At 62.8% G+C, this 24,930-nt stretch overlaps 4 protein-coding genes across 4 annotated transcripts; all 4 read right to left on the bottom strand.

Annotated features, from left to right (window-relative positions):
• Window positions 1-1,251: 1,251 nt before the first annotated feature.
• On the bottom strand, window positions 1,252-3,307 carry LOC131500933 (serine protease 29-like). Its single transcript, XM_058710535.1, has 5 exons — window positions 3,146-3,307; window positions 2,783-2,963; window positions 2,395-2,660; window positions 1,745-1,911; window positions 1,252-1,668 (listed from the first exon to the last, which is right to left on the bottom strand). Exons 1-5 carry the CDS (start codon window positions 3,204-3,206, stop codon window positions 1,504-1,506), a joined length of 840 nt encoding a protein of 279 aa, XP_058566518.1. The 5' UTR covers window positions 3,207-3,307; the 3' UTR covers window positions 1,252-1,503.
• Window positions 3,308-6,369: 3,062 nt separating this feature from the next.
• LOC131500934 (putative serine protease 29) lies at window positions 6,370-8,916 on the bottom strand. Its single transcript, XM_058710536.1, has 6 exons — window positions 8,897-8,916; window positions 8,739-8,799; window positions 8,401-8,581; window positions 8,001-8,266; window positions 6,844-7,007; window positions 6,370-6,747 (listed from the first exon to the last, which is right to left on the bottom strand). The coding sequence occupies exons 2-6, from the start codon at window positions 8,797-8,799 to the stop codon at window positions 6,583-6,585; spliced, it is 837 nt and encodes a 278-aa protein (XP_058566519.1). The 5' UTR covers window positions 8,897-8,916; the 3' UTR covers window positions 6,370-6,582.
• A 7,482-nt stretch (window positions 8,917-16,398) lies between these two features.
• Window positions 16,399-19,034, bottom strand: LOC131500935 (mastin-like). The gene is made up of 5 exons (XM_058710537.1): window positions 18,920-19,034; window positions 18,559-18,739; window positions 18,057-18,322; window positions 16,894-17,057; window positions 16,399-16,797 (listed from the first exon to the last, which is right to left on the bottom strand). Exons 1-5 carry the CDS (start codon window positions 18,978-18,980, stop codon window positions 16,633-16,635), a joined length of 837 nt encoding a protein of 278 aa, XP_058566520.1. The 5' UTR covers window positions 18,981-19,034; the 3' UTR covers window positions 16,399-16,632.
• A 1,910-nt stretch (window positions 19,035-20,944) lies between these two features.
• On the bottom strand, window positions 20,945-23,053 carry LOC131500932 (mastin-like). Its single transcript, XM_058710533.1, has 5 exons — window positions 22,949-23,053; window positions 22,614-22,794; window positions 22,182-22,456; window positions 21,408-21,565; window positions 20,945-21,284 (listed from the first exon to the last, which is right to left on the bottom strand). Exons 1-5 carry the CDS (start codon window positions 23,007-23,009, stop codon window positions 21,114-21,116), a joined length of 846 nt encoding a protein of 281 aa, XP_058566516.1. The 5' UTR covers window positions 23,010-23,053; the 3' UTR covers window positions 20,945-21,113.
• Between the last annotated feature and the right edge of the window lie 1,877 nt (window positions 23,054-24,930).

Genomic DNA, 24,930 nt, shown 5'->3' with positions numbered 1-24,930 from the left:
ATGTCCCTCAGAGTTCCTGTCTCAAGCCGGGGCCGGGTGCAGACAAGTCCAGCCCCCTCCCAGGGCCCCTAATCGGCTCTGTCATCAGGCCCTGGCCACACGGCGGACGGTTAGGAAGCGCCTGCTCTGAGCTGGGCAGCTGGGGGCTGTGCCCATCTGATCTGCGGTGAAGACCACGGGACACCAAGCGGGCATGGGGGCAGGGACGTGGGCAGCGTGGGCAGGCACAGACGCCTGTCACGAGGCCTGACTGTCTCCTGGCTCACTCTGGGCCTCGAGCTGGGACCCTCCGGGGCAGCCCCGAAGACCTGACTCCTGGAGGACAGAGGAGAAGAGCCAGTGTGCCCCCCGCGAACCGGGGAGGGCTTCCTGGAGGTGGGGGACACCCATCCCCACCCCTGTCCGGGTGACAAGGAAAAACAAACGTGGGTTTACAGACAGGCCACCTGGGGCTGCCCTGGTCCTGCTGTGGCCTGTGCGGCCCAGAGACGGCCACTTAGTCCAGGGGGCAACATCCACGGGGCACAAATGGTGGGGACAGCCATAGCTGCAGGTGCTCAGAAGGAGCAGGTGGGGCCTGCCATGGAGCCTGCCCATCAGCTCCTCCCTCCTCCCTCCTCCCCCCTGCACAGCAGGTGAATGGGCCCTCCTTGCCCCACCCTGGCCCAGCACATGGGCTCAGGGCACCCCCTAACCCTGCAGCGCACACACATCATGGCCCTGGGGCACCGTGGCCTCCAGCCCCTCACCTGGCTGCCTACCGGGCATTTCTCTCCAGCTGCTGCCCAGCACCTGGAGCTCATACCCAACCAGGGGCTCCGAACCTGGAGCTCATACCCAACTCCCCCTGGGGAGCCAGCGAAGACCCTCACCTGAAGGTACCCAGATGGGTAAGCACGTCCCTAATGGGGAGGACAAATTGGCATCATATCCAGGTCACTTTTGTGTGGCAACTGGTTAATTCCCAGAACAGACCTTGCCTTACAAGAGAAGTGGGATGGACAGATGGATGGTTGGAAAGATGGGGCATGGAAGGAGGAATGGATGCAAGGTTGGAACCACGTGGTGGCCTCCGGTGCAGGACAGAGCTGGCGGCTGTGGCCGCAGAGTGGAGCCAACCCTGAGAACCTCACTCTCGCTTGCCAAGCCTGGTAGGACACCAGCCCCAGCGCGGCCCCCTGTACCTCGGGGCTGGGCTGGCCGACACGCTCCCACGGAGAGCCCACTCCACAGAGACTGACCGCACTCTGGTCATTCCTCAAGCTCTTTAATTTGACAGACAGCACAGCGAGGCACCCTGGGCCCCAGGGACTTCCCGCCCGCCCCCTGGCATCTTCTTGCTCCTTCCCCCAGCAGTCACGGAAGTCCCGGACACTGAGGAGGCCAGAAGGAAGGCGGAGCCCAGGCCAGGGACGGGGGCGCAGAGGCTGAAGCAGCAGGCTCTGGGGGGAGGAAGGCGTCGCTCCACCGGGCCCAGCCGGGCGGACGGCCAGCAGGCCCTGGTCAGAGGCCCCTCCCGATTTGCTGCGTGATCCAGGGCACGTACGTCTGGACGCGAGCGTAGACCCCGGGACGGTTTCTCAGGGCACAGCTTTCGCCCCAGCTGACCACTCCCACCAAGTGCCAAGCACCCGTCATCTTGCACACCAGAGGGCCTCCGGAGTCGCCCTGAGGAAGGAGAGAGAGCACTGAGCCCCGGCTGGCCTCCAGCGCGGGGTGGGGGCCGGGATGGGCTGGGACTCACCTGGCAAGAGTCCCGGCCCTCGGTCCCCGCACACAGCATGTCGTCCTGGATGATCTTCCTGCCCGCCAAGCCGTGGCTGGTGGCGTCGTGGTACTGCTGGTCACAGACGGCGTTCTCCACCACGCTCACCGCCACCTGCTGCAGTCGGTAGGGCGGAGGCAGCGACTCTGGGGGACAGACGTGACCGGAGGCTGGAGCGTGGCCCCCGCTGTCGGCCGCGAGCCTGCGTTCCCGCCCGGATCGCTACCGTGGGGACCCCAGGGTGCAGGGTTCCCATCTCCCTCTAAATCCCTAAGACCCGGGGGGTGGGTTCTGCCTTTAGTTGGAAGGACCGGAAAGAAAATGGGGGGGGGGGGTGAGCATTTCTGCCCGCCCCCCAATATCTTCCTATAAGTTGGAAAAAAAACTAAGAATATGAATTTCCTCGTCACAGTGTTGGGTCCCGAGCTCAGTTGTGCTTCAGGGACCCTCCAGCCTCTGGGGTCGGATCTCCCGATTGGGGCGCACACGGGGTGGGTGGGGGAGGGTGTCGGAAGGCGATTCCTTTCCAGAACCTGCAGCCGCCCACCCGCCAGGACTTCTCCGTGTGGCCAGGTCTGGAAATGCCTCGCGCGGCCCCGAACCCCTCCCAACCCCCACCCCGTACACACGGTGCACCAAGACGGTGCCCCAGCCGGTCACCCAGCACTCGTCCTCTGGGGTGACTTCAAGCAGGGCCGACGGGAGCTTGACAGGCCTGACGTTAGCCGTGCATTTCACAGAGTGTGACAGCTGGAGCAGGGCCACGTCCGCACCCAGTTGGGCGTTGATGTAGTCGGGGTGGACGATGACGCGGGTCACATTCAGCAGCGTCCTCCCCCCGTAGAGGTACACGTCCCCGGCATGGATGCGGTAGGCTGCCGGGTCAGCGTCCTTCCTGGGGTCGCAAAGAAGCCACGGAGGCGGGTCCTTCGAGGGCGGCCCCCTCCGCCCCGCCTGGAGTCCGGATTCCCACACCTCCGGATTCACCCAGAGCTGGATGGCAGCTAGCGGACTCACCGGAAGATGCAGTGGGCAGCGGTCAGCACCCACTGGGGGTGGATGAGGGAGCCCCCGCAGATGTGCACCCAGGAGGCCCAGTCATAATCGTAGATTTTCAGGCTGACCTGCCACGGCCACTTCCCCTGGGGGGCATTGTGGCCCCCGACGATGCCCACCAGCTCGTTTCCAGGGAAGGAGGCTGGGAAGCAACACGAGGGGGGAGGGAGGCCGGGCCTCAGGGCCCGGGGCCGAGCCCCGTCCCTACCTAGGCCTCCCCCGAGGGCACGGACAGGCAGCCCCAAGACCCCCCAGTGACTGGAACTGGAGACAAGGTTACAAGAGTCTCTGGGAAGGGAGGACCCCCGTGGGGTCAGGACTCACCTGGGCTCCCCACGACGCAGGTCCCCGAGAAGAAGGGGGTCAGAAGCAACAGCCACAGCATCTGCGAAGAGAGAGGGCACGGAGGGACAGCTCAGGGCCGGAGGGGGCCAGGGGCCTCTGCAGCTGTGTGAGAGGGGACAGCGCCCCTACCTTGCCAGGCTCCACGGATCTCTGCTCTGGGGGCCCCCGAGGTCCTTTATCTTTTGGCCACAGGAAGTGGGCGGGCGACTTGGGCAGTGCTCCATTTGTCGGGGGGTGGAGGTTGGGGAAGAAAGGCAGCCGGGTGTGAGGCTGAGGCCAGGGGCGGCTGCCACCTGGATACGCCGTCCCCGGCCCATGCCCCACCTGAGACTCGGCCGCCCTCAGCCACGCGGACTGGCCCCCACCAGTGTCTCCAGAAGAGGAAGATCCCCGCACGCCCCAAGGCAGGCTCCTGCCTCCCCGGAGGCCAGGGAGGCACCCCTCATCACACCCAGCTCGGAGCACGGGTCCCCAGGCCTCAGGCATGTGGCGACACAGCGGGCAGACCTTCTCCCCCAGGGCGGGCGGACTCCCAGGGCCCAGGACGCCCCCGCCCTGGCCACTGTTCCTACTTTGGGCGCTTCCAGAAGGAGGGAGGCCTTTGCTCCTCTGAGGAGGCCGCCGAGCATCAGCAGAGTGTGTTCAGGGGGGTGGGGAGCCGGTTCCCCATCACACTCCCGGGAGGCCAGACTCCCACCCTGGCCGCCCACCCCCGGCTGACTGCGCTTCTCACGACACGTCTGAGCACCAGAGGCCGCAGAGCCTGTCCACCCTGGCGCTGTCCACCCACCAACCCGTGGCGCTGTCCACCCACCCTGCCCCGCTTCCGGCCAGTGCAGTCATGTCTCTTCCCCCACATTGGCCCGGCCATCAGGGCCACTGAGGGACCCCCGCACGTGGCGCAGTGCCCCTGTCCCCTGGCTTCCGCCCCATCCTGAGTGGACAAACCCGGCTTCACAGCCCCTGCCCCTCGGCCCCCCTTCCTCATCGGGAGTAAGCCGTGTCTCTCCTTCCTCAGCCCTTGTCAGAGCTCCTGGCCCCTGAGCTCCAAGCTCAGAAGAGCCTCTATGGTCAGTGGTGACGGTGATTCGTGCCCCAGGAAGCTTGGGGTGGTGACCAGGAAGGTGGCACACCTTGACCTTGAGCCACCTCCAAGTGGGGACGGAAGGACAGAGGTCCACGATAGCAGCCCTGAGCCAGGGGGCCCAGCCCAGACCTGCTTGTCCAGGGCACGTGGGCACAGGGCAACGGAGTGCACACAGTGAGCCCAGGGAACCCCAGGAGGCATGCTGGGGTGGGGAAGTCTGGGTCCGCCATCCTGGACAGCCCCACGCTAAGCACGGCTGGATGTGAGCGAACAGGAGTCCGAGCAGCCCAGCCCCCGAGGCCGGCCACCCAGAGCCCGTCGGAGAAAGCGTGGCCTTCAGCATCTGGGCAGAGGAGAGGGAGAACGTGGGTCCCAGAGGGAAATCGGCTGGCAAGGGAGGCCCGGAAGGAGGGTGCTCTCGAGGGGACAGGACTGCCCCTCCTCACACCCTCCTGCCTCTGGCCCAGTGCCCACCCCGGGGACCCCCACCACAGCATGAGGGGTGACCCCCGGGCTGCGAACGAGCGCCAACCGTGTGGCTTTCTGCGCCAGTCGTGAGGACCGGGCCCCTCATCTCCAGGAGACGGGCCTCAGCCCACTGTCCCTTGGCCATCCTGGCTCCGGCAGCTAAGCGACCAGCCCGTGGGGGTGGGACACCTGGTCGCTTTGATACGGTCGGGACCAGACCACCAAGAGAAGGCTCAGCAATGGAAGCAGAGGAAGGATGGGGGACTGCGCGGCCAGGGGCCGCGTAACCGTCAACACCGAGGCCACAAGGTCGAGTCCAGGACCGTGGACAAGACGCCTGGTTCAGGGATATCGTGGGGTAAAGGATGTGGCTGCCCAGACTGATTGCAAAAGCCCCTCATTGGGCAAAAGACCGGGCAGAGGGTCCTGGCATGGGCACCGGCGTCTCAGAGAGAACCTGGAGGGGGAAGGCCCTTCAGCGCCACGTTTCTTCCGCGGCCCCGCTGGCGGGCCGGTGCTTGGGCACAAACTGGTGGAGAGTAGCAACGAACACGAGTGACCCGGCTTTGGTGAGACCTGGAGGCCCTCGCGCCTGTTCCGGGAGCCCTCACTGAGAGTGTCGCTTCGGGGGATCAAATCCGGCCTCACGCAGCGAAGCCCGGCGTCCCTCCTGACGAGGACCCTGCCCTTCCAGGATGGGAAGACGGTTGCCCAGGGCCATTTTGATGGACCCCTCGACATGCCACCAGCTATAGGAGCCTAAAACCCACTTTGACGTGGCTTCTAAAAACAAGGAAGCTTCATTTTCCTCCAACGTGAGAGTACCTTTGTTTTTAATTACGAAAATAATGTAAAAGACGCAGGCTACAAAAAATCATCGGAAAGTAGACAGCCTGGCTGACCTCCTGCTCACAGTGGCCACTGTGGCCGCCCACGCGCCCACGGTCACTCCCACGCACGGGCGCGTGTCGGCCAGAGGGGCCGCCAGGATCCCGCTGGGCAGGCATCCCCTTCAGCCCCGCCCATCTGGAGACAAAGACATCATTTTTCATGATCTGCCACCCTTGGCTGTGTGGGTCTAGGGTAACTTACGGAAACAATTCTCCGTGGACAGACATTTAGGTGGCTTCCAATCGTTTGCTGTGACAACAATGACGAGTTGGCGAGTGCCAGCTCTTGTCCAGAGTCTCCGGTGACTGCGGCCCCAACCCTCCCCCCGCGCGTGCGCTGTCGTGTCCCCAAGTCTGTCACCGCCGGGCATCTTTATGTGGCCATGTGGCCCTCCTTGCTGCATTTCAAGTCCTTGCTGCACATCTACCCCCCTCCGGACCCCAAGGTGGAGGAAGGCAAGGTTGGTTCCCCTGTAACCCCGGGCGGTGCCCCCCCCCCCCGACATTGCTGGGATGAATGAATGAGATCCCAAGGATGATTCCGCCCTCTGCAGACTCGCAAACACCCTCCTTTAGGACGGAGTGCGCTGTGGACAGGATGGCACAGGGGATGGCCGCCCGGCGTTGGGGGAGAGTCTCGGACCCCCATCCTCCGCCTGCCCGAGCCCCCGCCAGCACTCTGGGATCCCAGACAGGACGGCCGGGCCCCCCAGCTCTGCAGCCACACCCACCTCAAAGACCACTCGACCACCAGCCTGTTTACCAAGACAGTTTAATGAGACAAGCACACCAGCCCCGTGGGGGCCTCCACCCTGCCCGTCCCCACTGGTGGGGAAGGATGGGGCCGAGGGAGGGGCAGGAGAGGGGAGGGCTGAAGCCGCCGGGAGGGGAGGGGAGTGGCGCGGAAGGCTCGCTCTGGGGAGGTGAAGTGGCGAAAGAAGCACCGTCCTGCACCGACCTGCAGCCTGGGCTCACCGGCGCCTCCGCAGCTGCTGTCGGATCCAGTCCACGTGGCTCTGGACGTTTGTGAAGACGGCGGGCAGCTCGTACATGGAGCAGCCGATGCCCCAGCTGACCACGCCCACCTGGACCCACGTGCCTTTCTTCTTGCAGACCAGGGGGCCCCCGGAGTCCCCCTGCGAGGAGAGGGGGCGGTCACGCGGCACGTCGTGGGGGCGGGGGGGGGGGGGGGAGGTGAGGCCGGGAGGAGACCCGCGGCCTGAGCGCCTCACCATGCAGGGACCGCGGCCCTGAGTGCCGGCACACAGCATGTCCTCCGGGATGACCTTGCCATTGGCTCTGGTGTGCAGGAACCTCCGGTAACCTTGCTCACAGGCCCCCTCCTCTTCCAGTGGGATTTGCACCTGCTGCAGGCGGTAGGGGGGGCTCAGCGGCTCTGGGGTGGAAAAGAGGAGTCGGGAAATGGAGGCGCGGAGGCGGCTGTCCCCTCTTCCCCCCCCCCACCCCCCCCCACCCCCGTCATTGCCACAGGCCAGTCGGCGCTGCCCACACCGCCAGGGCTGGACGCAGAGAGGAGCCCCGGACTGTGGGCCCGGGCCACTTCTGCCGACTCCTCCCGCTGTCACGAATGGGCTCAGATTCCATAAACACACAGTAGGTTGAAGAGTGTCCCCCAAAAACTCACGCTCACCCCGGCCTTCAGAATTTGACCTTACGCGGGAATAGTCTTTGCGGACGTAATCAAGCGGAAATGAGGTCGCACTGGATGCAGGGTGGGCCCTAAGTCCAGTGGCTGGCGTCCCCACGCAAGGACAGGCAGGGGGATTTGAGCCTCAGAGAAGGCGGGTGAAGAGACCAGAGGGGGGTGGGCACAGCTGAGGATGAGCCGGAAGCAGGGGGAGGCAAGGAGGGCTCCCCTGCTAAGGCTTCTGGAAGGAACCATCCCTGCCAACAGTTCCATTTTGGACTCTGGCCCCCAGACTGTGAGAGAATAAATTTCTGTCATTTGAAGTCCCCCTGTGTGCGGTCCTTTATACAGTGGCTCCGGGACACCAATACGCCAGGCACCCGGGTCCTTCGTTATCGCGGACCCACACCTCCAACGTCATTCCGCTGTCTGAAAACCACGGGAGTCTGAGAGGAGCAGGTTTGGGTCCGGGCGCCCTGGGCTCACTGTTGCATCCGGCAGATTCTTTGACCCGTCAGGCCCAGTTCCTTCACACAAAACCAAAGTCACAGGGCCCACGTGGCTACATGCCCACCCGCACCTGGGAGACAGGTGGCTGGAAAGGGAGTTTCCTTCTTCCCCGTGTATTCCTGACTCCTGAACCTTCTTCCCCACCCGCAGCCCAACCCAGACCCAGACGGCAGGAAAGATCTGGAACTTGCCAGCTCCCCTCCGGGACCCGACCCCCCCAGGCATTCTCACCGAAGTAGAAGCCCCTGCCCCAGCCTGTCAGCCAACACTCGTCCTCTGGGCTGAAATCCAGGCTCTGCAGGGGCAGGGTGACCGGCCGAGTCCTGCTGGACATTCTCACGGGGGTGGCCAGCTTCAGCAGGGCCAGGTCAAACCCCAGAAAGGCAGTGATGTAGTCGGGGTGGACGATGACGCGGCTCACGTTCAACAGCGTCCTGCCCCCGTACAGATACACGTTGCCGGCGTGGATCCGGTAGGCTGACGGGTCGGCATCTTTCCTGGGGGAGGCGGACCCCAGGCCCCGCTTGGTCAGGGGCGTGACCCTGAGGGAGCCCCAGTCTCTGCGTCGGCCCCCTTCCCCCGCCCCCCATCCAGTGGGGGGGGGGGGGGTTGGGCTCGCAGCGGGACTCACCGGTCGATGCAGTGGGCTGCGGTCAGCACCCACTGGGGGTGGACGAGGGAGCCCCCGCAGATGTGCACCCAGGAGGCCCAGCGGTAAACGTAGACTCTCAGGCTGACCTGCCATGGCCACTTCCCCTGGGGGGCACTGTGACCCCCCACGATGCCCACCAACTCCCTCTCGGGGGCAGGCGCTGGGGGAACAATGGGCAGGGGTCGGGGATGCGGCTGCGCGGTCCCACAGACCCCAGGTGACTTCTGGGCCGTCTTCACATAGGTCAGAGGGTTGGCGGGCTGGGGCGCAGGGCCGGGGCCGGGGCGGGGAGGGCACTGTGCCCGGTTAGGACTCACCTGGGATTTCGGGCACAGAGGCCCCCAGGCAGGGGAGGGACAGGAACAGCAGCCACAGCATCTGCAGGGGAAGGAGGGGAGGGCCCGCGTGAGATGACCAGGGCCAGCCCCCAGGGTCTGGAAAGCCAGCCCGGAGTGTCCGACCTCAGCCTCCTCACCTGGATGGATGGTCGCAAAGCCCTCCTCCCCAGCCCTCCCTGGGAGTCCCTTTATCTTCCTTTGGAAGGAAGTGGGTGGGGTCTGGTCAGACACACCCCGCCACCTCAGGTGGCGGGCGAAGCCCCTGCGGTGACTGGAGTTGGCTGTCGGGGCCCCATCCCCACCTCTTGCCCCCTGCATCCCCCCGCTGGGCCCGCGCAGCTCCTGGGAGAGACCAACTGGGCGACTGCCAGGCCCGCACGTCTCAACCGGGCCGTTGCACGAGTCTGGTGACATTTTTAGGTGTCAGACTACGGGGCTCTTCCGGCGCGGAGGCCCAGACCCCACGACGCCCCCCGAGGCGCAGGGCCATCAGCCCTCGTGCCCCGTGTCCAGGTGGACGTGGCCGTGGCCCAGGCTCGGCCATGCTGGTGGCCAGTCCCGGAGGCCTGGCACTCAGGTGTCCTCGGCGGGCGCGGAAGGCCATCACAGCAGCTCAGGGCCCAGCCGGGTCACCCACCGGAGAACAGTCCTACCCCGGGGCCAGGAACCCCTTCTCGCTGTCCACCAAACTGCGGCTTCAGGCAGGGAGAGTGGGAATGGCGGTGGGATCGCAGACAGCTGGGGACTGCATCGCCCGAAGACAGACCCCACCGCCTGTGCCCCCCTTGCTGCCCAGCCACACCTGGGGTTCAGGTCGCCGCAGGGAGGGAGGCTAGGACATCTCTCTGGAACAGGAGTCTTACTTTCCATGGGGATTGTAGTGTGTGTGTGTGTGTGTGTGTGTGTGTGTGCGGGCCTGTATGTGTATGTGTGTGAGCGTGTGTGTGTTAACGTGTGTGAGCACGCGTGCGCGCATGTGTGAGCGTGCGTGCATGTGAGCGCGTGCGCGCGTGCCTGCGTGCGCGAGCGTGTGTGCGCGCTCGCACGGACGTGCGCGCGCGTGTGAGCGTGCCTGCGTGCGCGAGCGTGCGTGTGTTTGTGTGCGCGCATGCGTGCAGGAGCGTGTGCTAACATGCGTGTGTGTGAGCCTCTCCCTGAGGAGCGGGTCTCCCTGGGGAGCCCCGGCGGTGCTCCCCGCAGATCCTCCCGCGGGCACAGGGTCCCGTGGGGGAGGAGGCAGGCAGGGAGGCTGGACCCGCGGCTACAGGAGCCCCTGTGCCCCGACGAGAGAAACCTCAGGGGGACACACGGGGTAAACAGGCCTGGAGGCTTGGTTCTCACAGACCCCTGGGGCCGTGGCCACAGGAGGAGGCGGTGCGGAGCGTGCAGTGTTATCAGGCTGGGGCGCAGAACGTGCCCTGAGACTCCGGACCAGACCTGCTGCCCTCCGGGAAGGCGCGGCAGCAGCCAATCAGGATAAAGGCCACGCGTGTGCAGAGAGCAAGATGCGGGAACACAGTCCACCGGGAGCGGCCATGGGCTATGGTCACCAGACACGGGGCCTGTGGCCTCCTGGATGCCTGGGACTCCCGGACACCTGGGCACCTGGAAGCCCGGAAGCCTGGACGCCTGGGCACCTGGACGCCTGGACGCCTGGGACGGCAGGAGGAGCCCTGGGTGCAGGTGAGTTCCGGGAAGGGGTGGCCTGACCTGGTCCTGTGCAGAGGCTGTGATATTGGTCCTCACGGGATGGGAGAAGCCTAGATCCATCTTTTGTCTTTGCTCTGTGCCTACCTGGAGTCGGGGCGAGGTCTGAGGAAATTGGGCATTTTCACCCAGACCGGGCTGGGGAAGTTGGCCAGCTCAGCGTCCTGGCCGGAAGGGCTCCCACAGGACGTGCGACTGGAGGAGAAAGAGAAATAAACCTGGGGCCACGTAGCAGGATGGTGGGTTGAATAGTGTTCACATCCTAACCCTGGGTACCTGTGAACGTGACCTCACTGGAAGCTGAGTCTTTGCAGACGTAACTGAACTGAGGATCTTGAGGTGAGATCATCTTGGATTCACGGTGGACCCTACATCCTGTGACCGGCAGCCGGAAAGGACAAGGGAGGGGGGAGGTTTGGGACAGGGGGCGCGGGAGAGGAGGCGCCCGGCGACAGTGGAGACAGGGCTGGAGGGTGGCGGCCACGAGCCCCAGATGCCCAGGAGGGAGCCTTCCTGCCACGCTCGGGGCAGTTCCACTTCTGGCCCCAGACCTCCAGAGGGTCACCTGCCACGTGAGCGCGCTCTGAGCTGCGGCCCGGGAAAGTGGCACAGGCTCTGAGGCCAACGCCAGCAACGCTTCCTGTTTGTTCACATTAAGTATTTGCGGCCAGCGGGTGCGCTCCCCACCGAAAATGAATTTCCAGCCGGAAGGGACCCTGGAACTGGGCGGGGGGCAGGGGGCTGCGGGCGAGGTGAGGCGCCCACACGTCTCCTGCCGGGAGGGACCTCGAGTTAACGGTCGACGGTTGTGGGCGTGCGTCCTGCTGGTGCCCGTGAGAGGGTGGCCACCGCCTGTCTCCCTCATCCTCCCGGACCCAACGCCAGGGCACAGAGGGGCAGAGACGGCGAGGCGGGCGGCGCGTTCCCCCAGCGAGCCCCTCGGAACCACGGAAGCCAGGGACACGGACGGCATCCACACGAGGAACTTTGTAAGGGGAGCTGTTCATCGTAAGCCTGATGCTCAATGAGCTCAGCCGCTCAGAAGGCCCCGGAGCGCGTGGCTCTGTGTGTGGGAAACGTCCAGAATGGGCAAATCCGCGCCGGGAGAAGGTGGATCTGAGGTTGCCAGGGGCGGGGAGGGAAACAGGCGCCTGACGGCTGTGCCCGTGGAGACGTGACCACCCGCTGACCCGTGAGCTGGATCTGGGCGGCGGGAGGCTCCTCGCCCCCTCCCCTGTCCTCGGAATGTGGGTTCCACTTGCCTCGTCACTCCCAGGGGCTGCTCCGAGGACACGGCCTTGAGGTAGTGACGTGATACTTTAAACACCTGCACGGGGTACACGGCTGAGCCCGCTGAGGGCCTCCCGCGACATCAGCCTTTAAGCTCTGGTGGGCGGGTGCCGCAGCCCAGGACACGTCTTGTAGGTAAGGCCCGTCTGCTTGTTGACCCCGCCACCCGCCCGGCTGGAGTGGCCTGCCTCCTCCTTCAGTCTCTCCCTGCCCTCTGCACGTGGGGGCCAGTTGCAGGTGACCCCCGGATGCTCCCAAGGAGCCCGCGCACCCACAGCGATGGTTATTACCGCTGGCGAGATTCCCCCTTATCGGATGGACAGAGTCCCCCTTGGCCCAAGTTTGGTAAGAGTTTTATCACGAAGGGTGGTTGAATTTCTCAACCAAGAGAATCATACGCGTTTTCCTTATCTGTAGCGTTGACAAGGCCGTTCATCTATCTCTACTCGGTTAATGTGGTAAAATTGCGCCGGTAGATTTTTCAGGTGTTAAACCATCCGGGTTCAGATGCTCATCGGTTTTATTGCAGTTTTTAAAATACACCGTTGGCATCAGATGATGATGTTTTATTTTGGATTTTTTTTTTTTTTTAATTTTTTTTTTTTTTTAACGTTTATTTATTTTTGAGACAGAGAGAGACAGAGCATGAACGGGGGAGGGTCTGAGAGAGAGGGAGACACAGAATCGGAAACAGGCTCCAGGCTCCGAGCCATCAGCCCAGAGCCTGACGCGGGGCTCGAACTCACGGACCGCGAGATCGTGACCTGGCTGAAGTCGGACGCTTAACCGACTGCGCCACCCAGGCGCCCCTTATTTTGGATTTTGAATCGATGTTCATAATTGAACTTGGCCCGGAAATCTCCTTTATTCTATGTACCCAGCTCTGTTCTTTCCTCCTTCTTCTGTTCCCTGGAAGGGTGTGTTCAGTGGGGACCATCTGGTCCTACAAGATTTAGTGTAATTCTCTCGAGAAACCATGTAAGGCTGGTGTTTTAATTTGTATTTTGTGTCTGGGTCGATTTTCAACTGCCCACGTGAAATGCTTCAACGATTACAGTTCTGTTCAGGCTCTCTCTCTCTCTCTTTTTTTTTTTTTTTTTTTTAGTTTTTATTTATTTTTACAAGAGAGAAAGAGCAGGGGAGGAACAGAGAGAGAAGGAGACACAGAATTCAAAGCAGGCTCCAGGTTCTGAGCTGTTGGCACAGAGCCTGATGCAGGGCTCGAACCCACGAACTGTGAGATCATGAGCGGAGCTGAAGTCAGACGCTTAACGGACTGAGCCCCCCCCCCCCCAGAAGCCCCTCTTTTACTTATTCTGAATCACTCCTTTTAGTTACATTGTCCTTTATTGTATCGTTTATGTTTTCTTTGGGCTACGTCAGCTGTTGTTTTACTTCCTCACGTGAACGTGGCATTCTGGATTGTCCCATTTTCCCCAAACCCGGGGCTGGCCCACTCTTGTCCCGCAGACACGCTCCGCGTCTATCCCCGCGACATCGGCAGGCGGCATTTTCCTCTTGTTGGTCCTGAACAGCTTGTACTCTCCGTTCGGACATTTCTTTGACCCAAGAGCTCTTTGGAAGTGTATTTTTAAATTTCCAATTGTGTCTGTCCCTTGATATAAGGACAAACACGTCTAAGATGACAACCCGGTCCGTTCCTGTTTTCTAACATAAGGCGAGGGAAATGAGCTCAGAGAGCAGAACCCAAGCTCGGCGTTTCCCGAGGGCGCTGACGGAGGCCCGGGGCCCTCCCCGGCCCGGCACCCCAGGGACACGCACGTGCGGAGGGCGGTCCTGGGAGGCCCCTGGGGCAGGGACACCAGCCTCCTGTCCCCGGCCCTGTCCTGAAGCCAGGGGGAGCACCTGAAGGTTTCTTCTCTGGAAACTGAACGAGACATCGGGAGGTGCCCCCCCGGACAGGCGGCTCGGCCCTCCCACTGCTGGGCAGCCCGTTCCACACGAAGCCCCAGGTGCCCACCAGGCTGATGCCGGCGAGCACAGGCACTTGCCAGTCACGGCTGTGAACCTGGTGGAGGCGCCCGGGGCTCCAGGAGGAGGAACAGTGCGGGCTACGGAGCGGGCAGGGGGGGAGACACGGCCGAGGGGCCCAAAGGCAGCTGGGCTGCGGGCAGTGACGGTCACAGTAGAGCCCCGCGCGGGCCCGGGGTCACAGGCCGGCACCTCGATGCCCAGGGCAGAGGGCTGGGTGACGGGACAGTAGTAAGCGGACAGCGCTGATGGCCTTCCCCACGCCCCCGGCAGCCTCTTGGCTCCGCTCCAGGTCCCAGGTGGGCCCAGGCACCCATCCCACGCTGCGGTGCCAAACACCCCCATGCCCCCTGGCAGGCAGCCCGAGAGGGGTCACACTCCAGGATCGTCCTCACAAGTCAGGGTGGGGACCAGGGAGGCGTAGTCACATGCACCTGACAAAGCTCTCAGGGTCACTTTGAAATGGCGTTCGGGTGAAAAGACCTCCACAAATAGGCTCCACCAAAATTCCTGGCATTTCTTTCTCAGCACCTACTTTCCCTCAACCCACGTGCCTCACGGATGCTGCCTCAAGCTGACGCCCCAGGTGCGCACCTGCTGGTGACCCAGACCGGTCCCTGCCCTCCTGCGTTTGCCTGAGGGAGCCTTCCTTACCGTGTCCACCAAGGGACACCCTTCCTGTCCTTGGAGAGCCAGTCAAGCATCTCCTCCTCGTTGTTCCGCAAGCAACACCTGCGGAAGGCTTGCTCAGGTTCTCCTTAGCATGGCCACCATATCTTCCTCTGGGGTGTCACTTATATGCAGCACCCTGTACTCATTATTTGCTTAAAAGGTGGTCTCCTGCCAGACTCAAAGACTGAGGAAGGCAGATGTCATGTTCTATTCATATCTGGATTTTCCATATCCAGTCCAGGATCTGCCATATAGCATTCCAGGATGGATAAGTGAGTGGGTGGGTGGATGGGCGGATGGATAGATGGATAGATGGATGCATGGATAGATGGATGCATGGATGAGTGGATGGATGGATGGATGGATGGATGGATGAGTGAGTGGGTGGGTAGATGAGTGGGTGGATTGATGAGTGGATGCAAGGATGAGTGGATGGAAGGATGGATGGATGGTTGAATGGATAGATGAGTGGATAGATGAGTGGATGGATAAGAGGATGGAAGGATGGATGAGTGGGTGGATGGATGGATGGATGGATGGATGAGTGGATAGATGAGTGGATGGAAGGATGGTTGGATGAATGGATGAGTGGATAGATGAGTGGATGGATGAGAGGATGGAAGGATGGATGAGTGGGTGGATGGATGGATGGATGGATGAGTGGATAGATGAGTGGATGGAAGGATGGTTGGATGAATGGATGAGTAGATAGATGAGTGGATGGATGAGAGGATGGAAGGATGGATGAGTGGGTAGGTGGATGGATGATAGATGGTTGGAATTTTGAGATGAGGCTGGCCTTCTAGCAGAGGGTGGGCTGAGAACAGCGGCCCAAGAGTGGAGTATCGCTGAGAACATCCTCCCTCCCTCTTGCCAGTCCATCCATCCTTCTACCCCCACTACCCCCACCACCCCACCACTTTTTGGCATGGAGCAACAACCTCTCCAACCCAAGCCCCAGAGCAGATGGAGCCATCAGGAAGTCCCAGGGCCACTGGGCCACCCCAGCCGTACCCACACCCAAGAAATCATTGGTCACGTTCTGTCTTGCTTTGCTAACAGTTTAACGAAACAAAACTGAGACTTGGCCCCGGACCCTTCTGTTCCTAACCACACCCTCACTCAGAGAAGTTTCCATTTCTCTTCTTCTTAGTGTAAGGGAGGAAGAAGCAGCACCCGCCAGGGTGGAAGGGACTGAGGACCCTGTGGGGGTGGGGGGAGCAGAGGAGTCAGATGTTGGAAGGAGGACAGAGCAGAGAGACTGGGACAGGGAAGGAGCTGCACTGTCAGGAGCTGGGCAGGAACCTAGCCAGAGAGGTGAGCTCTCGTCCCGCCTCCACCTATGGATCCTGTTGGCCACAGTCAACTTTCTGAAATTCGAACAGCATTGATCAGTGGAACTTTCCACAACAATGGACTGTGTCTCTGTGCCCACTATGACATAGTGAGACTGAGGATGTGAGTTTTCACGTAATTCACTCTTAGTGATGCGTACGTGGCCCCACATGGCCGGCGGGCTCCCGGGCCCCACACTGGCAGACAGGGTGCAGGCCATCCTGCAGGAGCTGGAGTGAATCCCCACTGTTGTAGGGAAGGACAGATGCCAGCGTAGGACCACCTCTCACTTTTCTTGGTGTCTGGCCCCCAGGGGAGGCTGGGTTCGATGGTGCAGTTAGGGAACATGAGGTAATGCAGGGGAAGGAGAGCCGGGAGGGGACATTGGTCTCATCCCTGAGGATTGGGGGGACGAGGCTGGGGAGGGAGGCCGAGCCGCGGGAGGGGTCTAGAATGTGGCCTCCTGGAAACAGACCCCACCCAGGGCACGGCAGTCACCACGGGGCCTCCCCGGCTCAGCCACTCGCCCTGCCAGCAGATACAATTGGTCCAGGTTGTTCCTGAAGCTTTCAGAGCCTTGGAACTTCCACCAGAAAGTACCCCCTCCCCACCGTGGTCAAGTACATGCAGAAATCCTGGAGGCTGCTTTGCACACAGTTTAATAGGACAGCAGACAGCGGGGAGGAGGGAGGTCCCTGACGCTTCTTATCCAACATGCCCGCTGTCAAGGAGACACCAGCTTCCCAGCCCCTCCTCTGCCTCTTGGGCCCCAAAGTCAGAGAAGGACCGGGCACCGAGGGGACAGGGCACCTGGGAGACGGTGGTGCCGAATGGGGGAGGTGGCAGGGGTGGCTGGCTCCTCGGCCACACAGGCCCATCAAGGCCACAGGGGGACGTGCTGGTAGATCCAGGATGAGTAGGTCATCACGCGGGTGTAGACCGCAGGATAGTCGATGTGCCCGGAGGCCATGCCCCAGCTCAGCACTCCCACTTGGATCCACATGTCCAGCCAGAAACAGACCAGGGGGCCCCCCGCATCACCCTGTAAGGGGGGCTCACAGGTCAGTCGGCCGCAGGGCGCCCCACTGCAACACCCAGAAGCCCTGAAACGGAGGGCAGGGGTGGGCCCGAGTCTCACCTGGCGGGAACCCCTTCCCCTCCTCCCTGCACACAGCATGTCCTTCTTGATGACACTGCCGTGGCCTCCAGCAGGTGACCCCTGGCGGTAGATCTTCTCGCAGACCTGGTTCTCCACGATGGGGACCTCTGCCTCCTGCAGGCGGTGGGCTGGGGTTGGCAGGGCTGCGGGAGGGGCTGGGTGAGAGAGGGCGGCTCCAGGGGCTCACGCCCCCCCCCCCGGGGTGCCAGGCCACGCTCCCCTGGGTCCCTCCTCTCGGAGTCACGCGTCACACCATCGCTTTGATGGAAAGAAGGACGGGAATCATGGCCAATTCGTTGTCGTGTATCCAAAAGCCGCTCCATGAAATCAGAGGCCAGGCTTGGGTACATGAGAGAAAGGCCTTGCAGAAACCAACGAGCCACACTGAGGTCCCTGTCCCGACTGGCGGTCACACGGTGGGGGTTTTGAAGACTTTGCTACTTTACTCACAACCAAGAGGCCAAGCCTCGACATTCCGGCGCGTCAACAGAGCGGGGCCACGCCAGGGGCTGGGGGCCCAGAAAGTTCGCTCACAGCCAGACCCCAGAAAGAGCTGGGTTTTGAGGGATCTTTGGGGTCCGGGAGCCACGCGGTTCCCTGGCGTGTTTGCTGGTCGCCGAGCGGGGTGGTGCCGGAGGAAGCCACACCCTCACTCTCAGCCTGCGGGTCCCCCCCACCCCCCGCAGCAGGCCAGTGACACGAGCCAGGGTGGGGAGGGAGCCCCTCCCAGGACCATCATGTGATCCTGAGCCCGGGGCCTCCTTCACCCCGGCCTCAGTTTCCCCGTTTTAACCTCCCGTGTGCAAACAGCCTGGGTAAACGGGCAGGGAGGGAAGCAAGGGAAGGTGGTCTCCCCGGGAAGCACAGCAGTGAACCCCTCCCAGCAGGACGAGTCCCGAGTCCCTGGGTTCCCAGCTGCAGGAGCAGTGACCCCTCACCCGTAGGCTGTTGTCCAAGTTTAAACAAGGACATTCTCAGATGCCTCCTGAGGCCGGGCCGGGGGTGGGTGGCCAGTAGTCCGGCCGGCCCATCTGTGCCGGGCATGTCCCCCCACCGACCAAGGCCGTGGGCCGTGCGGTCCCCACCTCACCCCCGTGTCCTCTGCCTTGTCCCTCCTCTGAGCGCCCCCCCCCCGGTCTTACCGTGGGCCCCAAAGGTGCCCCAGCCGGTCACCCAGCACTTTGTTCCGGGGCTGAGCACCAGTGAGTCAGGAGCAAGGCTGACGGGGTTCACGTGCTGGGAAAGCGTCACGGGTGCCTCCAGTCTCAGCAGGGCGATGTCCGCGCCCCCCCAGGCAGACAGGCTCACATTGAACTTGGGGTGGCGGATGATCTCGGTCACGTTGTGCAGCTGGTCGTGGTCATAGAGTCTCAGCTGCCCCATTTGGACCCTGTATTTCTGTGGCTCCCTGGGAGAGAGACCAGGAGCTTCTCCAGGAAGCCGGGGGGGGGGGGCACCTGGTCACCCCCCCCCAGCAGGACTGTCTCCAGGGGCTCAGAGCCTGAAGGCTCCCCCTGATGCCCCCAGAGCCACCCAGACCCAGAGTCTCCTGGCCCAGGACACTGTCCCCTCATACCGCCCCGGCCCTCCGCCTGCTCCCCTCCCGTCCCCTCCCCTGCCAAGGGGGCGGCCAGAGTCACCCACAGTCCAACGCAGTGGGCCGCGGTCAGCACCCACTGGGGGTGGACGAGGGAGCCGCCACATTCGTGCTGCCACCGGTCACACTCTTCGTTGAAGACCCTCAGGCTGACCTGCCATGGCCACTTCCCGGCAGGGATGTCATGGTCCCCGTCGGTGCCCACCAGCTCGGGCCCCAGGCCAGGCCCTGGGGAAGCGCAGTGAGGAGCCGTCAGGGACCCAGAGGCTGCCGCCTGGGGCTAAGCACAGCCTCCCACACTTAGTGTCTCCCAAAGGTCACCACCCTGTCCCACTCCAGGTCAGTGCAGGCCCGAGGTCACCGATGGGTTCCAGGGTGACGGGAGCACTGCATGGGGTAGGCACTCACCAGGGGTCACGGGCACAGAGCCCCCCAGGCAGGGGAGGGTCACGAACAGCAGCCACAGCATCTGTGGGGGGAGAGGGGGCGGCTGGAGTCTGGACACCAGGGCCAGGTTCCCCGCGTCTGGGATGGAGAGGGCAGGGGTCTGGGCTATGTCCTCACCCTTCTGAGTCCTCTCCCTTCTGCCCCTGGGGCCTCAGAGCCCCTTTATCCTGCAAGCCCAGGAAGTGGGTGGGCCAAGAGCGGGGAACCTGGGGGCAGGGCCCCCCCCCCACTAGTGGTCAGGGTACCAGCACCTGCAGAGAACCCACCGTTGCTGGCCCAGGGCCAGGCGCTGGGAACCCAGCAGCCAGAGTGGACACAGGCCCATCTGGGGGTGAATCGGGCCTCCTGGGGTGATAGTAGGTGCCCAGGGTCAGGAAAGGCCCGTCCTGGGGGCACAGATCCGAAGGGTAAGGGTGGAGCCTCGTTCTGCAGGCCCAGGCCCTGGGTCCACACCTGCCCTCCCACCCCTCGCGGGACCACCAGCTCCCCAGGCAGCCCCACATGAGGTCCTGTAACCTGGCCCCAGCCGGCGAGGGCCATGGGTGCAGCGACCTCCGTGGGGACCCTGTACGACCTTCGTGGAGGCCTCCTCCCTCTTCCCAGGACTGGACACACGCTGGGCCAGCACAGGACAAGGCTCCCCAGTCTCAGCACCGGGGTCTGACGGAGGTTTGCGGGACAAGGGTGCCGTGGCTGGGGGAGGGTCCAGTCATCTGGAGCCTGGTGGGTCCCTGCTGGGCCCTGAAACCTGGGCTTAGGGGGTAGGGTGGGACGCTTGGGCATGAGGGGCTGCCCCCCGACCCTGTCACCGCAGCCGACCTCTCACCCACGCCCTCGTCCACCCTCAGCCTCCCTGCTGCCGACACAGCTGGGTCCCTGCCATGGTTCCACCCGGTCACATGGCCGAACCACGATGAGGGGATGGGGAAGCACCCACCTGGACCCCTAAGAAGGGACCCCCGAACTCAGGAGGGGCTGGACGCTGGGCCCCCATCTGATGGATGATCCCAGAACGGTCCTACTACACACCTGGTGGCTGTCCCTTTTAAGACCCCCGTGTCCCCAGTGCAGGGAAGGGTGCCTGGGAGACCCCAACTCGTTTATGGACACCGATGTCTAGGTGGCTTCTCCAGGCACTCGTGTCCTGGTTTGTCAGCTACGAATTAGAAAATGAAAGCTCTGAGCTCTTTAAAAATTTTTCAGTTCCAGGTTTATTTGGTGTTTTGTGTTTGTTTGTTTGTTTGTTTTTTAAGGCAGCTGGGGTTGGCAGGGAGGGACAGAGCTGAGGTTTCTGGAGCGGAGCAGTGCAGAACAGGACGGGGCACAGCCTGAGGGGCCCCTGATGTGGGACTTCCTTGCTGTAGGTCCGAGCATTCAGGACCCTGACGGACAGGTGTGTGGGGCAGGGAACAGCTGTCCTGTCACCATCACAGCCAGAAAATCCAGAGGCGCCAAAGGAGACCCCCATTTTCCTGGTGAAGCTGTCCTCGCAGGGCAACCTGGGGGCCTGATGTCATCCCCGCAGGGAGGACCTTAGGGGACCGAGGCTTTCGGGACACATTATCAGAATGAAAGAAAGAGACGTTTTGATTTGTCAGATGGGACATTGAAAATCCAGGAAAGAATCTGGTGCCAGAAAGGGAGGAAATGGTCTGTAGAACGGGCCCGACACCGTCCAGGAGTGCAGGGCGTTCTGAAGGAGCAGAGGGGCGGAGGAGGACCCCCCAGGGCCTCCCGCTGGATCCCGAGCCTCGTGCCAGCGGAGGGAGGGAGGGAGGAGGGAGGAAGAGAGATCTAGGACCGAAGCCCCCGGCACCGAAGGCAGCACATCATCCCCTGACATTCTTTCGGGGCCCCCGGGAGCCACCCCTCTCCTCTCTGCCTGGACTGCAGAGGCCAGCGCCAGGGACCCCAACAGGCAGGCCTGGCCATCGCCCCACCCCGCTCCGAGCTGCAGACGCACCACAGTCAAGCACAGACGCGGCCTTGGGCGGTTCTCCCAGAGCGTTTAATGAGACTCCAATCGCAAGCAGTCCCCTGTGATTCCTGCGCTTTTTCCCACGCTGGACTCCCCTCGAGGAGCCGCTCCCCTGCTCCCCCCAACCCCGCAGGGAAACGTGGTGCCGAGACAAGGGACTTTGGGGGCCTGTCCCTTCTAGGGTGCGGGGGACAGAGGGATGTGCCGGCAGATCCAGGGCACATAGCTCGTCACTCGCGTGTACACCCCGGGGAAGTCGCGATGGCCGCACTGGTGGTCCCAGCTCACGATCCCCACCTGGAACCAGGTGCAGTTCCAGCGGCACACCAGGGGGCCCCCGGAGTCCAGCTGCGGGGAGAGAAGGCCCTCAGCCCGGGCTCCCTGCGTCCCCACGGCCTAGGGACCGGCGGGGCCCACGGCCCTGGGCGGGAAGGGGACAGAGGAAGAGGCCAGGGCAGCCGGGAGCCTCACCTGGCAGGAGTCCCGGCCCTCACTCCCCGCACATAGCATGTCGGCCTTGATGACCTGATCGCTGCTGTCCGAAGCGTTCTGATAGTGGCGGTTACACTCCTCATTCCCCACCACGGGGATCTCCACCTCCTGCAGGTGGTAGGGGGGGGGCAGAGGCGCTGCGGGGAGGCGCCGCGTCAGAACCGGGCTCGCCTTCTTCCCAGCCGCGCGCACACCCCGCTGTGTGCTGGGCCGCCCCCCAATGCCAGGCCTGACCCCGGGGCCCAGCACCAGTCCCCGCGGGTACAGCCCACGTCCTCTGTGCCCGGGCATCTGTCCACATGCCCATGCAGCTCCAGGACGCAGGACTGCCTCGCCGGAGTCTGGGCCCCCGAGCCCGAGGACAGGCCCCAGGAGAGCCCTCCAGCGTCCGCGGGACTCACAGCTCCTGCGGGGAAACTCCGCCTCAGCGACAGAGGAGCCCTGCACCTCGTGGGTCACCCAAACTCAGCGAGCCTGAGTTCATCCCCCGTGACGTGACCGCCCCCATGCGCCCTCCGACTGTGGTGGCCAGAGTCCAGCTCGGATACGGCAGGGGCCGGAGTCAAACACAGTACCGCCTGCCCCGGGGCGAGTGTCCAGTTCCTGACGTCTGTTCCAGAAACTTCCTGCCCAGAACCCTGGCATCCACCTGACCCTGGGGATCCCAAAAGGCCCGTGCAGTGAGCCACTCTCTTTAAAGGCCCAGCCACCCCATACCCCCATCCTTCCCCAGCTAGTCTCCCCAATACCTACAGTTGTCCGCAATGTCACCCCAGCCGGTCACCCAGCACATCTTCCTTGCGGGGACCCGTAGGGAGGCAGGTGGGAGGGAGACCAGGTTGACATGCTCAGAGAGCATCATGGGCGCCTCCAGTCTCAGCAGGGCGATGTCCGCGCCCCCCCAGGCAGACAGGCTCGCGTTGAACTTGGGGTGGCGGATGATCTCGGCCACCTTGTGCAGCTGGTCATGGTCATAGAGTCTCAGCTGCCCGACTTGGACCCTGAAGGCACAAGCCTCCAAGTCCTCCCTGGGGGAGAAGGGGCCCAGGGCTTCTCAGGAGGGGCAGAGGGCACGCAGAGCTGGGAGGGGGCCCCAGGAAGCCCACCCAAAGCAGCAGGATCCTGCACGTGGCACATCCCCACCCAGCTTGCACCCAGCCACGGGGATGGTGACGCACGACTCACGGCTCAACGCAGTGGGCAGCAGTCAGCACCCACTGGGGGTGGATGAGGGAGCCCCCGCATTCGTGCTGCCACAGGCCAAGCCTCATGTCGTAGAACCTCAGGCTGACCTGCCACGGATACCTCCAGCCTGAGACATCGCAGCCCCCCACGATGCCCACCGACTCTCGTCCTGGGCTGGGGGCTGCGGAACAAGTTGAGGGGCTATCAGGGGCCCAGACAATGACCTTCTCAGAGTTCAGGAAGGGAAAAGGGAAGCTTTTCCCAAAGGGACAGTCCCCACAACCCTTGGGCTACTTCTGGGAGCCCTGAGCACATTGGAGGGGATCCGGACTCACCAGGGGTCACGGGCACAGAGCCCCCCGGGAAGGGGAGAGTCAGAAACAGTAGCCACAGCATCTGCAGGGGACCCGAGGGGAAGAGCTCAGATGCAGCTTTCTCCACGGCGGCCCCTTCCCTGGGCATCCCTCCCTGGCCCCCATTTATCCTAACAACACAGGAAGTGACCAGAGTGGGTCAGCCCTCCCCCGGGGGGGGGGGGAACACTCTGTGGCCAAACAGGGCACAGCCTTGCCACCTTCTGCCAGCCAGGCAGAGCAGGCAGGGGAGGAAACCCCCTGGGCCACACCGTGAGGGCAGGTCCCATCGTGAAGGACACAGTCACAAATGTGGTGTCTGGAGAGAGTGAGACCTTCCGTGAAGAGACGGCCCGTCCCGGCTGCTGTCTCAGGAAGGTGATTTGAGGCTGAGACAGAGATGAACTTGAAGCCATCTGCCCTCAGCCTCGGTGTCACCCCTTAGGCCGTGGTCCTGCTCCCCTGGGCCCCGGTCCTCCAGCCCCCAGGAGGGAGAAAAAACACATGAGGCTGCCCCATGAGTGGGCGTGGGGGAGATTTGCTCCGAGCTGTGCCGCTGGGCTGGGACATCTCAGGACCAGTTCGGTCGTGCTCCTGTGGGGATCCCTTCGCTCTATCTATGATTCACGGATGGTGCCCCAGCCGGGCTTGTACTTCCTGACAACTCGGTCTCTCTTCCGTGGAGTGTCTTGGCCTCCCTGCTCACCCAGGCAAGGGGAAGTGAGGGGGTGTCGGGGCCCGAGACCCTCTGGGAGGCCCACGCAGCCCCAAAGAAGGGGTGAGGAACCCCAGTCCCAAGCGCAGGGCAGGAGACGGCGGCCTGGTCCTTTTCTGCTCAGGCTGACTGTAGACAGGCAGGGCCGGAGCATGGTGTGGGGCACCGGGGAGCCCCGGGGCAGGTCAGGGAGGGCACGGGGGCGAGGCGCCCACTCTCGTCATCTGTCGGGCCCTGGCTCTCGGCTCCCTTCAGCAGGGCCGCCCAGAAGAGGCAGGAGACCCCGGAAAAGGCCTTGGGCCTAGAGCCTGCAGGTGCCCAGGGGGACCAGCCACAGGTGCGGCCGGACACGGAGCCTAGAAACGCAAGCAGGGTCTTCCCTGCAGATGAAGGTGTCTTATGAGGAGACCCTCCCGCCTGGATAGTTCCACTTTGAGCCCCAGGGGACACATCTGATGATTTCCGTGTGAAAATGTGACTCAGGCAGCCCTGGAGGAAGCCGTGGGTGATGGTGGGCACCTCTGTGTGCTCCTGCCCACTCTGACCATGAGGCGGGGGCCAGGCTGGAGACACACGCACGCACTTGCCATTCTGCGTGTCATTAAAGGCAAGGAAAAAAAAAATCATTTAGAACCGAGCAAACTGCCTTTCAAGGGCAACCTAAGGATATCCTCGATAACGCAGCATCTCAAACCTTTGATACTCTCTGCGACAGTTGAGATAAGACTCGTAAAGGAAAATGTTGCAAGAGATATATTCAGCGAAAGAAATCAAATATCGTGATAAAGGTTACCGCCATCCTTTTCAAAAAGATAGTGTCGAAGACCGAGAGAAGCCGTATCCACAGTAACCCAGAATCAACAGTTCAGATATCAACACAACGGAATCAGGAAAGTGAGAGCCGGAGATACGAGGTGCGGACGGCGCGGACACGATCTCATCTTCCCGCATACGTCTGTTCTAGAAGACAGGGAAGGGAGGGAGAAGAAGGAACAAACACGGGGCTAGTGGACCAATATAAAATATAATACGTTCACGTGGTAGAAATCAGACTGAGCACATCAGTGATCGTAATAAACACAGAGGGACAGAACTTAGTGGCCAAAAGTCCAGTTCTGAAGGTGGATTGGCTATCAAAACACACACATCCAGGTGTTACACTGTTTGCAAGACAGAAGCAAAAGTCAACGGGAAAAGGGTGGAAAAAGGTATTACAGGCAGATAAATGCTAGACCACCTGTAGCGTGAT

This window comes from Neofelis nebulosa, chromosome 18, assembly GCF_028018385.1.
Source record: "Neofelis nebulosa isolate mNeoNeb1 chromosome 18, mNeoNeb1.pri, whole genome shotgun sequence".
NCBI classification, from domain to species: Eukaryota; Metazoa; Chordata; class Mammalia; order Carnivora; family Felidae; genus Neofelis; species Neofelis nebulosa.
The sequence above is the reverse complement of the archived record's forward strand: the minus strand, read 5'-3'. Positions and strand labels throughout refer to the sequence as shown.